General features: G+C 46.6%; 1 protein-coding gene across 1 annotated transcript in view; it reads right to left on the bottom strand.

Moving 5' to 3' along the window:
- The window catches only part of LOC115122445 (probable cationic amino acid transporter), a 22,764-nt gene extending 9,092 nt beyond the window's left edge, over positions 1 to 13,672 (bottom strand). The window contains exons 1-6 of the mRNA XM_065018873.1: positions 13,486 to 13,672; positions 8,135 to 8,558; positions 7,795 to 7,980; positions 7,460 to 7,696; positions 2,525 to 2,742; positions 2,193 to 2,339 (exon numbers count right to left, since the gene is read on the bottom strand). Of these exons, the coding sequence (XP_064874945.1) occupies positions 2,193 to 2,339; positions 2,525 to 2,742; positions 7,460 to 7,696; positions 7,795 to 7,980; positions 8,135 to 8,249 (903 nt within the window). The 5' untranslated portion in view covers positions 8,250 to 8,558; positions 13,486 to 13,672. The remainder of the gene's footprint in view (positions 1 to 2,192; positions 2,340 to 2,524; positions 2,743 to 7,459; positions 7,697 to 7,794; positions 7,981 to 8,134; positions 8,559 to 13,485) is intronic.
- Positions 13,673 to 14,341: the final 669 nt, after the last annotated feature.

Genomic DNA, 14,341 nt, shown 5'->3' with positions numbered 1-14,341 from the left:
CAGGGTCTCGAGCTTGATGACGAGCTTGGAGGGTACTATGGTGTTGAATGCCGAGCTGTAGTCGATGAACAGCATTCTCACATAGGTATTCCTCTTGTCCAGGTGGGTTAGGGCAGTGTGCAGTGTGGTTGAGATTGCATCGTCTGTGGACCTATTTGGGCGGTAAGCAAATTGGAGTGGGTCTAGGGTGTCAGGTAGGGTGGAGGTGATATGGTCCTTGACTAGTCTCTCAAAGCACTTCATGATGACGGAAGTGAGTGCTACGGGGCGGTAGTCGTTTAGCTCAGTTACCTTAGCTTTCTTGGGAACAGGAACAATGGTGGCCCTCTTGAAGCATGTGGGAACAGCAGACTGGTATAGGGATTGATTGAATATGTCCGTAAACACACCGGCCAGCTGGTCTGCGCATGCTCTGAGGGCGCGGCTGGGGATGCCGTCTGGGCCTGCAGCCTTGCGAGGGTTAACACGTTTAAATGTCTTACTCACCTCGGCTGCAGTGAAGGAGAGACCGCATGTTTTCGTTGCAGGCCGTGTCAGTGGCACTGTATTGTCCTCAAAGCGGGCAAAAAAGTTATTTAGTCTGCCTGGGAGCAAGACATCCTGGTCCGTGACTGGGCTGGGTTTCTTCTTGTAGTCCGTGATTGACTGTAGACCCTGCCACATGCCTCTTGTGTCTGAGCCATTGAATTGAGATTCCACTTTGTCTCTGTACTGACGCTTAGCTTGTTTAATAGCCTTGCGGAGGGAATAGCTGCATTGTTTATATTCGGACATGTTACCAGACACCTTGCCCTGATTAAAAGCAGTGGTTGGCTTTCAGTTTCGAATGTTTTTATCGTTGCTATGGGAACGACATGACGTTCTAATGAACTCGCACACCGAATCAGCGTATTGTCAATATTTCCATCTGGTAATACGAAACATGTCCCAGTCCACGTGATGGAAGCAGTCTTGGGTGTGGAGTCAGCTTGGTCTGACCAGCGTTGGACAGACCTCAGCGTGGGAGCCTCTTGTTTAAGTTTCTGCCTGTAGGCAGGGATCAACAAAATGGAGTCGTGGTCAGCTTTTCCGAAGGGGGCGGGGCAGGGCTTTATATGCGTCGCGGAAGTTAGAGTAACAATGATCCAAGGTTTTACCACCCCTGGTTGCGCAATCGATATGCTGATAAAATTTAGGGAGTCTTGTTTTCAGATTAGCTTTGTTAAAATCCCCAGCTACAATGAATGCAGCCTCCGGATAAATGGTTTCAGTTTGCAAAGAGTTAAATAAAGTTCGTTCAGAGCCATCGATGTGTCTGCTTGGGGGGGATATATACGGCTGTGATTATAATCGAAGAGAATTCTCTTGAAGATAATGCGGTCTACATTTGATTGTGAGGAATTCTAAATCAGGTGAACAGAAGGATTTGAGTTCCTGTATGTTTCCTTCATCACACCATGTCTCGTTAGTCATGAGGCATACGCCCCCGCCGCTCTTCTTACCAGAAAGATGTTTGTTTCTGTCGGCGCGATGCGTGGAGAAACCCGTTGGCTCATCGGATAGCGTCTTCCCAGTAAGCCATGTTTCCGTGAAGCAGAGAACATTGCAGTCTCTGATGTCCCTCTGGAATGCTACCCTTGCTCGGATTTCATCAACCTTGTTGTCAAGAGACTGGACATTGGCAAGAAGAATGCTGGGGAGTGGTGCGCGATGTGCCCTTGTCCGGAGTCTGACCAGAAGACCGCTACGTTTCCCTCTTTTTCGGAGTCGTTTTCTTGGGTCGCTGCATGCGATCCATTCCGTTGTCCTGTTTGTAAGGCAGAACACAGGATCCGCGTCGCGGAAAACATATTCTTGGTCGTACTGATGGTGAGTTGACGCTGATCTTATATTCAGTAGTTCTTCTCGACTGTATGTAATGAAACCTAAGATGACCTGGGGTACTAATGTAAGAAATAACACGTAAAAAAACCAAAAACTGCATAGTTTCCTAGGAACGCGAAGCGAGGCGGCCATCTCTGTCGGCGCCGGAAGTGTGTATGCGTGTGTGTGTGTATGTGTGTGTGTGTGTGAATGTGTATGTGTGTGTGTGTGTGTGTGTATGTGTATGTGTATGTGTGTGTGTGTGTGTGTATGTATGTGTGTGTGTGTGTGTGTGTGTGTGTGTGTGTGTGTGTGTGTGTGTGTGTGTGTGTATGTGTGTGTGTACTCACAGAGACGTATGCAGTAAGGCAGGTGATGAGGGAAACAGTAATAGCATAGGGTATAGAGGTGTTGGGGCTCTTGGCTTCCTCTCCTGTTGTAGCGATGATGTCAAACCCTATGAAGGCATAGAAACATGTTGCCGCTCCCTGCATCACCTGGTATAAACACACACAAGAGAGACAGTGGTTAAAGGCTGTGTTAAAACACTAAACCTAGCTAGTAAACTAGGAGAAGTTGACTAATGAGTTGAATATCACAATTCATTGCATATCTGCATGCCTGCCAATGTATGTGTGTAATAGGGTGTGCATATGTATACACGTCTGTTTGTGTGTCTCACCCCTGACCACCCGAAGGGTAAGAACCTTCCATCGTCCCAGTTGTGTCCGTTAACGAAGAAGAGTCCGGCCACCATCATGAAGACCCACACCATCAGGTTGATCACATTCAACACATTATTAAACCCTACTGAGTTCTTCACCCCCAGGGCCACGATCACTGTCACTATCACTGCTATCAGCAGGGCCAGGAGGTCTGGGTACGACTGCTCTCCTTTACCTAGAGGGGAGTGGAGGGAGAGGAGGAGGGAGGGAGGGAGGGAAAGAGTGAGGGAGAGCAGAGGGGAGAGGAAGGGAGAGAGGGAGGGGAGGAGGGAGGGAGGGAGCGAGTTGGAGCAGAGGGGAGAACGAGGGAGAGAGGGATGGGGAGAGGGAGGGAGGGGGAGCAGAGAGCGAGGGAGAGAGGGATGGGGAGAGGGAGGGAGGGGGAGCAGAGAGCGAGGGAGAGAGGGATGGGGGAGAGGGAGGGAGGGGGAGCAGAGAGCGAGGGAGAGAGGGATGGGGAGAGGGAGGGAAGGGGGAGCAGAGAGCGAGGGAGAGAGGGATGGGGAGAGGGAGGGAGGGGGAGCAGAGAGCGAGGGAGAGAGGGATGGGGAGAGGGAGGGAGGGGGAGCAGAGTGAGCGAAGGTGAGAGGGATGGGGAGAGGGAGGGATGGGGGAGCAGAGAGTGAGGGAGAGAGGGATGGGGAGAGGGAGGGAGGGGGAGCAGAGAGTGAAGGTGAGAGGGATGGGGAGAGGGAGGGAGGGGGAGCAGAGAGTGAGGGTGAGAGGGATGGGGAGAGGGAGGGAGGGGGAGCAGAGAGTGAGGGTGAGAGGGATGGGGAGAGGGAGGGAGGGGGAGCAGAGAGTGAGGGTGAGAGGGATGGGGAGAGGGAGGGAGGGGGAGCAGAGAGCGAGGGTGAGAGGGATGGGAAGAAGTAGTTGAGGGAGGGAGGGTTAAATACACACCACACCGGGAGGTAAACATACATTTTTTATTTAACCTTTATTTAACCAGGAAAAGCCCATTCAGACCCAGAGACTCCTTTTCAAGGGAGACCTGGCCAAGAAGGCAGCAACAATCAATTACATAATTAAAACATACAACAATATAATACAATACAACAACATGATCCAGATTTAAAATAAGCATTTACACTCCTCTGTAACAGAGTCTCCCATAAAAAATGTAAATTCATTCAGTGGCACGAACACATCTAGATGAAGCATGGATTGTAGACTGGAACCCTGGGGCACATATTCATCTCAAGAAAGATAGACTTGTGATTGTCAGTACATACATATTGTGTTCTACCAGAAAGATAGTTCCTAAACCAATTTACTGCCCCTTCACTGAGACCAATGTTACTGAATCTAGCTAGCAACAATTCATGGTCAACTGAATCAAATGCCTTTGATATATCAACAAACAGAGCAGCACAATGCTGCATTTTATCAAGTGCATTTATGATGTAATTTGCCACTTCTATAGCTGCAGTTGTAGTGCTGTGCCCCAATCTAAAGCCAGACTGAACCCCTCTTAGGGCTGTTACGGTGACCCCTCTTAGGGCTGTTACGGTATTACCGCCACACCGGCGGTCACGAGTCATGATGGCAGTCAAATTCCACAAGACTGTTTAGTTAGGGTAATTAGGCTTCTCCAAGCTCTGATGTTGCTGCTGGTCGTTAGTAGCCTACCAAACTTGCTAACTGCCTGGTACTCAGCACTTTATTGTCCCTCTAATCACTCTGACATTAATGCAAAAGTATTCGAAAATCTAATCAAACACTTCATGAGAGCTCATGTTGCACAACATTTCTATAGGCTATGCAATTGTGTGAGAAAACAGAGGGATGGCTTCTATTAAAAAGAGGAGGATCCCATCAGCTTTCTATAGGCTAGGCCTACTATATTTATTTCTCAACTTTCCTAATATTAAGCACATTGCTTCTCTTTACAACAGGAGTATAGCCTATCTGACTGGCATGAAAATAAACCATGGGGAAAAGCATCCTCCATTCACTATATACGTGCAGAGATGACATATATTTATATACACTCAATTAGTATTTGGTAGCATTGCCTTTAAATTGTTTAACTTGGGTCAAACGTTTCAGGTAGCCTTCCACAAGCTTCCCACAATAAGTTGGGTGAATTTTGGCCCATTCCTCCTGACAGAGCTGGTGTGACTGAGTCAGGTTTGTAGACCTCCTTACTCACACATGCTTTTTTAGTTCTGCCCACAAATCTTCTATAGGATTGAGGTCAGGGCTTTGTGATGGCCACTCCAATACTTTGACTTTGTTGTCCTTGAGCCATTTTGCCACAACTTTAGAAGTATGCTTGGGGTCATTGTCCATTTGGAAGACCCATTTTCAACCAAGCTTTAACTTCCTGACTGATGTCTTGAGATATTGCTTCCATATATCCACATAATTTCATTCCTCAAGATGCCATCTATTTTGTGAAGTGCACCAGTCCCTCCTGCAGAAAAGCACCTCCACAACATGATGCTGCCACCCTCGTGCTTCACAGTTGGGTTGGTGATCTTCGGCTTGCAAGCCTCCCCCTTTTTCCTCCAAACATAACGATGGTCATTATGGCCAAATCGTTCTATTTTTGTTTCATCAGACCAGAGGACATTTCTCCAAAAAGTAAAATCTTTGTCCTCATGTGCAGTTGCAAGCAGTAGTCTGGCTTTTTAATGACGGTTTTGGAGAAGTGGCTTCTTTCTTGCTGAGCGGCCTTACAGGTTATGTCCTTATAGAACTTGTTTTACTGTGGATATAGATACTTTTGTACCTGTTTCCTCCTGCATCTTCACAAGGTCCTTTTGCTGTTGTTCTGGGATTGATTTGCACTTTTCGCACCAAAGTACATTCATCTCTAGGAGACAGAACGCTCCTTCCTGAGCGGTATGACGCTGCATGGTCACATGGTGTTTATACTGGCATACTACTGTTTGTACAGATGAATGTGGTACCTTCAGGCGTTTGGAAATTCCTCCCAAGGAAGAACCAGACTTGTGGAGGACTACAATTGTTTTCTGAGGTCTTGGCTGATTTCTTTTGATTTTCCAATGATGTCAAGCAAAGAGGCATTGAGTTTGAAGGTAGGCCTTGAAATACAGCCACAGGTACACCTCAAATTGACTCAAATGTTGTCGATTAGCCTATCAGAAGTTTCTAAAGCAATGACATCATTTTCTGGAATTGTTTAAAGGCGCAGTCAACTGTGTATGTAAACTTCTGACCCACTGGAATTGTGATACAGTGAATTTTAAGTAAAATATTCTGTCTATAATCAATCGATGGAAGAATTTCTTGTGTCATGCACAAAGTAGATGTCCTAACCGACTTGCCAAAACTATAGTTTGTTAACAAGAAATGTGTGGAGTGGTTGAAAAAGGAGTTTTAATGACTCCAACCTAAGAGCATGTAAACTTCCAACTTCATCTGTATTATCACTTGTGGATGACGCCCAGTATAAGAAACAATGCCTTTTTTTGGTGACTTGTTCAAATCATAGTCGCAAAGCCCATAAGCCTATATGTTTTAGTAAGGTTTGTATCACAACTAAAGTGGCCAAATAACTTTTTTAAATGAAGCACATTAATCCGCTTTACAAGGGGTGTAGAGCCTAACTGACATACAGTGGGGCAAACAAGTATTTAGCCAGCCACCAATTGTGCAAGTTCTCCCACTTAAAAAGATGAGAGAGGCCTGTAATTTTCATCATAGGGACACTTCAACTATGACAGACAAAATGAGGAAAAAAAATCCAGAAAATCACATTGTAGGATTTTTTATGAATTTATTTGCAAATTATGGTGGAAAATGTAGGCTGTATTACATGGATTTAATAGACTTTTAAAAATGTATGGAAGCCAGGAGATGCTAAATGTGTTCATGTTAATTAATGGTCAATTACCGTGAGACCGTGAGACTGACAGTTATTTGCTTGACAATCACCGGCTGACGAAATATCGTGAACGCCACAGTCCTAACCCCTTTGGCCAGGATAGGGAGTTGGGAGACAGGACGATAGTTATTAGATCTGAGGGATCTTCACCCTTTAGCAGTGGGAGGACATAAGCTGATTTTCAAATGCTGGGTATGGAATTGATTGACTCAAGTTGAAAATGTGAGCCACAGGTTCAGTAATAATACCAGCTGCTATCTTTAAGAGGTAGGGGCCCAGGTTGTCTGGACCTGCAGACATTTTAGTGTCTATTGCCTTTAGACCTCATAAGAAATAAGAAACAGCATAAGAAACAGGCTCAAAGTTGAAATGGTTCACACGAGGGCTTATTTAATAGTTTACTGTAACAGAGCTTACATTAGATACCTGGGCCCCACCATTACCAAAAACGGAACCAGCAGAACACACATGAACACACACTGTCAACAGTCATGCACCGTGCCAACAGTGTGTGTGTGTGTGTGTGTGTGTGTGTGTGTGTGTGTGTGTGTGTGTGTGAGAGAGAGCAGAGGGAATGGATGGCAGGCTAGATGGCCAACGGTTGGAAAGTTACCATTTCCTTTTCCTGTCAGAGAGATTTTGTCTCCCTCTGTCTGTTTTGACAGTTCCTAGGCTGTCACACAACTGTCACAACACTGTAGCATAACCCTCGCTACAATCCACAAACAGAAAAAGTAGTGATCATCTGTTATGTTAAGGAATGAGCTTTCACTGTCTGTTCCTATACTGCTAGCCACTCTAGACGTCAGGCTCACATTCAGGAAGGTGAACCCTACTGACTTGTATTATTACTCTAACTGTCAGAAAGGCATGGCTGTTCAACGCACTACATTTCTACGCTGGACACAGCCCAGGTCTCAGGGAAGATTATGTCACAGCTACTGGAAACACCACACACACCCACACAGATATACAGCACACACCCTCCTCCCTTCTCCACCCCCTCCCTCCCCTCTCCTCCCCCCTCCAGACTCACCCAGGCCGTTGAGTGTTCCGATGTGTGTAGTCATAAACGTAGAGATGCTTTTATTGGCTAGTGAGTCCGCCATGCTGCTGAGAGCCGACGCCCCCGCGGCTGTACCAATCAGGTACTCCAGGATCAGGTTCCAGCCAATGAAAAAGGCCACACACTCCCCCACTGTCACGTAGCTGTAGGTGTAGGCTGAGCCTGTTGTCTTGGGAACGCGAACCCCAAATTCAGCATAACACACTCCTGAAGGGGAGACACACAAATATCACGTAGCTGTGTGTGTGTGTGTGTGTGTGTGTGTGTGTGTGTGTGTGTGTGTGTGTGTGTGTGTGTGTCATTACCTGACAGTATAGAGGCGACAGCAGCGATGATGAAGGAGACGATGACGCCAGGTCCGGCCATCTCCTTAGCAACCAGCCCAGAGACCACGTACATCCCCGTGCCAACGCAGCTGCCCACCCCTAGTGACACCAGGTCTACCGTGGACAACACCCTCGCTAGTTTGGTGCCATGGCTGCTGGTACCACCTGTACACACACACTTACATTAGCATACAAACACACACCTTAACATAAAACACACGTTAATATAACCCACACACCCACACACATATATCCACACACACACACACACATTCCCACCTTCATTCACGCCCCTAGAGGCCCCCCTGTAAACACCTACCTGTCCCAGAGTCCAACATGCTCTCTACTGGTTTGGTCCTGAGGACTCTGGAGGTGAAGGTGTGCCATCCTGCCCGCCACTGGACACGCTGCAGCTTACCACGCAGACCTGACATACTGAGGTCACAGGTCAGTGGTTAGAGGTCAAGGGTCAAGAGAGGGCTTTAGCTTTTCTTCTATTTTATCCTCCGGCGTTCACCTTTCCCACTCTCGTAAATAACGTTTATCCTTGTGAAGATGGGCTGAGTGGGAGAGAGGATGGGAGGAAGATAGTGTCTTCTCTCTGGTAGTCAGGTGAGGGGGGTTGTCAGCAGTGCTTCATGGTGATAAAGTGTCTTCTCTCTGGTAGTCAGGTGAGGGGGGGGGGGGTGTCAGCAGTGCTTCATGGTGATATAGAAGTGTTCTCTGTTGTCTCAGGTGTCAATCTGTAACAGAAAATCCCATGTTTTTACACATACAGTACAATACAGCTGATAGCATATGACACCATGTCTGTGTCTTGTCCACAGCTGTTTGACAGTTACAGTCACATTGGGGAAGATGTGGCTGGTTATCCATCCTTTACTGTAAACACACACACACATACACACCACATACACACAGCGAGGTGTGTCTTCCAGAATGAGTTTATACCTGAACACAGAGAACTAATTATCAGCTGGTCCTTGTAGACCTGTTGTTATAGCAACCATCTCATAACACCACGCCATAGAGGACAGTTCATATCCGTCTGTATGTGGTATGTGTGTGTGTGTGCTTGCATGCGTTCCAGATGACTGTGTTGGTTGTAACTTCCTGAGTCATCATCACTTCCTGATTAGATCTGACCTGAGAGCTGATGGACTGTAAGGACTCAACTCCTCCACTCCCCCCAATCTGACAGAACACATTGTTCTGTTACAGACCCACACAAGCACACACAATATAATTACAGCCATAGACAAATAATTACAGGCTGGTACGTCCCAAATGGCACCCTATTCCCGACATAGTGCACTTAGTCCAGAGTACTGGTCAAAAGTAGAGCCCTATAGAGGGAACAGGGCTCTATTTGAGACACAGTCACGGATTCAACCTTCGATCAACCAATCCCCTTGTCCTCCGCCCAGTCAGTCAACGACTGCACTCATAGAAGATGATTGAGTGAAACCATTTGGTCTAAAGTGAACAGGAGTTAATACACAGTCAGTATGTGCGTCCCGGGTAGGAAAATAACCTGCTCTGATGACTGCTATTACTGACAACCTCTTTCCCTCTTTCAATGAGCTTTCTCTTTCTCTGTTTAATTCACTATTATTCCCCCTCTGTCTGCACTCAGGAAGAGAAGTCATTTATGTAAAGTGGGCCAACGCACCTCTCAATCATCGAGCACTACTCAATCATCGAACACTACACACACACGCCTCTCAGCCATCAACCACTTAAACGAGGCCTGCAATTACCCAGCTGTTTAACCACAGTGGTTGTGTGTGTGTGTGTGTGTGTGTGTGTGTGTGTGTGTGTGTGTGTGTGTGTGTGTTTGTGTGCGCGCGTTTCAGTTTAACCACCAAACAAGGCACAATACAGGAGAGAGGTGGGCATGGCAGCTATTGTCTCTGCAGAGTGTGGATAATAGAACATAAAGGATAAGAGAGGAGGGATGATGATGGAGGGATGAGCAGCAGACTGATAAAACAGCTCATCTGTTCCCATCAGACACAGTATTGATCTCAAACACAATGCAATAGGATCTGTCCTCCCTAACTAGAAGAACAGGTGTAAACAGCCCATTACAATGTCCAGCCGTCCTCTGTCTTTCGATCGGTCTGTCTGTCCGTCCGTCTGCCTGTTGGCATGCCTATCCATCCATCTGTCTGTCATCTGGTTTCCTAGTCATCCACCATAATAATAAATTATTGTTAATCAATCAGCCAATCAATGGGCATGATTCATTGTTGTAAGAGAGTGGTTAGCTGTGTGTTCCAGCCAACATTCTGTCTGATTGACAGAACGTATATCCTGATTCAGCTTCTGGAACTCAGTACCTTAATAAAGATAAGAGCCTCATTCAGTCCAATCTGGCAACCGATTCAGTCCAATCTGGCAACTGGCAATGTTCTGATATGGCAACCACTGGACTTCTGAGTAGGTCAGAGTCAGAGAGAGGGTATGTCATCATTGAGTATAGGACCTGACTCAGGAGAAAGGTTCTCTCTCTCTTCCTTTCTTTCAGTCTCTCTCTCTCTTTCTCTCTCCAGTGCTGAGTTCAAGAGTGTAGTGAGAGTGGGAAAGACAGATGGAACGCAGCCCTCCATCTCTCTCTCTCTCCTCTTTCCCCCTCTCTCTCTCCTCTCTCTCCTTTCCCTCTCCCCCCTCTCTCCTCTCTCTCTCTCTCTCTCTCTCTCTCTCTCTGTCCCTCTGAATCTGTGTTCCTTTGGATGGCCTTGTATCTGATAACTATAGTAACCATATTGCCAAACTGTGACACACATCTAAAAGGATTAGTAACCACACCAATACGCTGTACACATCACTAGGGCCCAGAGTTTATTCCCCCTTCCACTCGCTCTCTATCTTTCTATGTATCTACGTGGCCTGTAGTCTGGTAGGGGGTGTGCTGCTGATGACGGAGATGCAGATGGCTCTGTGATGGTGATGTGTGTGCGCGTGCGCACGCACGCGCGCGCGCGTGTGTGTGTGGAGGTTGATTGTACTAGCTTTTATGCACAGACAGGCTCCGTGACGTCAGTGAGGCTATCTGCCATTCACAAACCAAATCAGGTTGTGTGTGTTCTTGTGAGAGGGTGAGTCACACATGCAATAGAACAAGGTTTATGAGATCATCTATAAACACACACACACACACACACACAACAATCTATCAAGCAATCAAGAAAAGGGCACTTTGCGCAAACAAACATTTAGACAGTATAAGGGAACACAAACACACACAAACACACTAACACACATACACACACACACACAGCTGCAACCTGTGGCTCAGTGATGTTTCATCATTACGCATTACACACACATACAAACACACACCTGTTGACAGAAGGATTGATCTAAATCCATTACAAACAAGCTTATAGGGAGCAGTCGATACTCCCCGTGACATCTAGCCATGACAGGAGGGGAATTATTGAGGGTTAAACTCATCTTGTGATCTTCCTTGTCATGATGGGAATGTAGCCAAACTAATACAACATAACAGGCATAACTATTATCAAGACTTCATCAACACCATATTTTAGCAATAAGGCCCGAGGGGATGGGGTATATGGCCAGTACACCACGGCAAAGTGCTGTTCTTAGGCACAACGCAACTCAGAGTGCCTGGATACAGCCCTTAGCCGTGGTATATTGGCCATATACCACAAACCCCCGAGGTGCCTTATTGCAATTATAAACTGGTCACCAACGTAATTAAAGCAGTAAAAATAAATGTCTTGTCATACACATGGTATACGGTCTGATATACCACAGCTGTCAACCAATCAGCATTCAGGACTTGAACCACCCAGTCCTGTTAACGACTGCTGCTTTCAGCACCACGGCCAGCACCACACAGATGGAAGGAGAGAGAAAGGGAGAGAGGGACAGAGGGAGATGTAAAGAAGTGAGAGAGCAGAGAGTGGGGAGAATGGATGAGGAAGAGTGGTAGAGGAAGAAAAGGAACATGGGGAAGAATGGGTGATGAAGAGAGAGAGAGAAAGAGATAGAGAACTCTCATGACATGTAAATAGAGATGAGCTTGTTCTCAGGCTCCAGGCTTTCTGACACACAGACCTGTCTCAACATCTCAGTGTGTGCGTGTGTGTTTAAACCTCAGCCCTAAATAATTGAAATCAATGTTTCCAGCTTTTGGCTTCTCAGACAGAGAGAGGAATGTGTGTGAAGGCTCTGATCACAATACTGCAGTTACAGAGCTCCCTTTGATCCCTCTCTCTCTCTACTATCTGTTTCATTCTCAAACCCAGAGAGGATGGAAAGTTATAACACAATAATATACAGTAACTACCTTATCCTACCCTATCCTTACCCTATCCTTACCTTATCCAACCCTATCCTACCCTATCCTTACCTTATCCAACCCTATCCTACCCTATCGTTACCCTATCCTACCCTATCCTTACCTTATCCAACCCTATCCTTACCTTATCCAACCCTACCCTATCCTACCCTATCCTTACCCTATCCTACCCTATCCTTACCCCATCCTATCCTACCCTACCCTTACCCTATCCTACCCTATCCTTACCTTATCCAACCCTACCCTATCCTTCCCTATCATATCCTTACCTTATCCAACCCTACCCTATCCTCACCCTACCCTGTCCTATCCTTACCCTATCCTATCCTATCCCTACCCTACCCTATCCTTACCTTATCCAACCCTACCCTACCCTACCCTATCCTCCCTATCCTATCCTTACATTATCCAACCCTACCCTATCCTACCCTTACCCTATCCGACCCTATCCTATCCTTACCTTATCCAACCCTACCCTATCCTACCCTATCCTTACCCTACCCTATCCTACGCTATCCTTACCCTACCCTATCCTTACCCTACCCTATCCGACCCTATCCTTACCTTATCCAACCCTACCCTACCCTATCCTGTACCTCCCAACAAATCTGCTCCCAAGAGTTTCCCCAACAACACAAGTTCAGGTCCCCCCCCTCCACACGCAGGCTATCATCTATAGAAAAAGACAGCCTGATTCTTGCAGAGGATAGGCGTGCACATGGGCGTGCACATGGGCGTGCACCCTACCCATGCAGACATGATGCTATAAAACGGATGATAAGGTCTCTCTCTTTCACACACACACACACACACACACACACACACACACACACACACACACACACACACACACACACACACACACACACACACACACACACACACACACACACAGCAGAGAGTAGCCTTATATCTATCTAAAGGTCCTTCTATGATAAAATAGCGATCAGATGAGATGTAGCCTACTACGTGATGATATCAGGCAGATTTCAACATTTACTCTAGCTGTTGATAAACAAATACCTTTATGTCGGGTTTATGTAATAACCCAATCGTATCTTCCTCTCCTCTCTCTCTCTCCTGGTGTCTACTGCAGCTACAACCGGGATGCGAGCTCCCACCTCCAACACATACACATGCACACGCACGCCGAGCAGGTGTGACTCAAGAATGAAACATTTTATCATCAAACAACTGCGCGATCAACTGCAGGACACACATACATACCGCGGGTCAAATACGCCATTTTCACACACACATAAACCATGACGACACAGACAGGGAGAGTGAGAGTGGGACAGAGATGGAGAGAAAGGATGAGAAACAAATTCACTTACGTATTCTACCGTGACCCTGGCAGATTAGAGGATGCTCGCCGTCCCCCGGAAAGGCTCAAGCTCCATGTCGGCTGCTGTTGCAGTCTCTCTCTCTCCTCTCTCGCTCGCCCTTACTCGCTCTCTCTGCCTCTCTCTCCTCTCTCTTTCTCTTCCCTCTCTCTCTTCTCCTTCTCTCTCTTCAGCAGCAGTAGCATCTCGCGCATCACCAGGAGGCGGTGGGAGGCGAGAGCCTTTTAAATCATTCAGAAGCCTGCTTACACCACGTGACCAGTAATCTATTATTTAGTTATATACCCCCTCCCCCTCCCACAGCCGAATGGCACTTCGTGACGTCACTTTCGCACTCTGAAGCGCGCCCGGTTCCTCCACTCGTCCTGTTCAATAGCCTATAAACAGAGAGAGGCATAGGCTAGCTATATCATTTCTAAGAGCTCTTGTTTAGGATACCCGAGATACCGTTAACCAAATTGATATGATCCTATTTTAGGCCTATGTAGCCTGCTATACTGTAAACTAGCCTATTTTACAATTCAATAGGTAGGCCTACTGGAAAATAACCCTAATCTGTGGGCCATCTTCCTTTTGTTCCTGTTTAGCTGACTTTAAGTAGTCTAAATAGCTTGTAAGGTAGATAGATTCAATTCCAGCTATTTCAATTCCAGCTATTACAATGAGCCCGTCCTCCTTTATCGATCAGCAGAGGCTGGTGGGAGGAGCTATAGAAGGACGGGCTCATTGTAATAGCTGGAATTGAATTAATGGAACGGAGTTAAACATGTAGTTTTCATAGGTTTGATGTGTTGGATACGGTTCCAATAATTCCATTCCAGCCAATACAATGAGCCCGTCCTCCTAC

Source organism: Oncorhynchus nerka, linkage group LG5 (assembly GCF_034236695.1).
Source record: "Oncorhynchus nerka isolate Pitt River linkage group LG5, Oner_Uvic_2.0, whole genome shotgun sequence".
In the NCBI taxonomy this organism is placed as follows: Eukaryota; Metazoa; Chordata; class Actinopteri; order Salmoniformes; family Salmonidae; genus Oncorhynchus; species Oncorhynchus nerka.
Note: the sequence above shows the minus strand (reverse complement) of the source record. Positions and strands in the feature narration are given on the sequence as shown.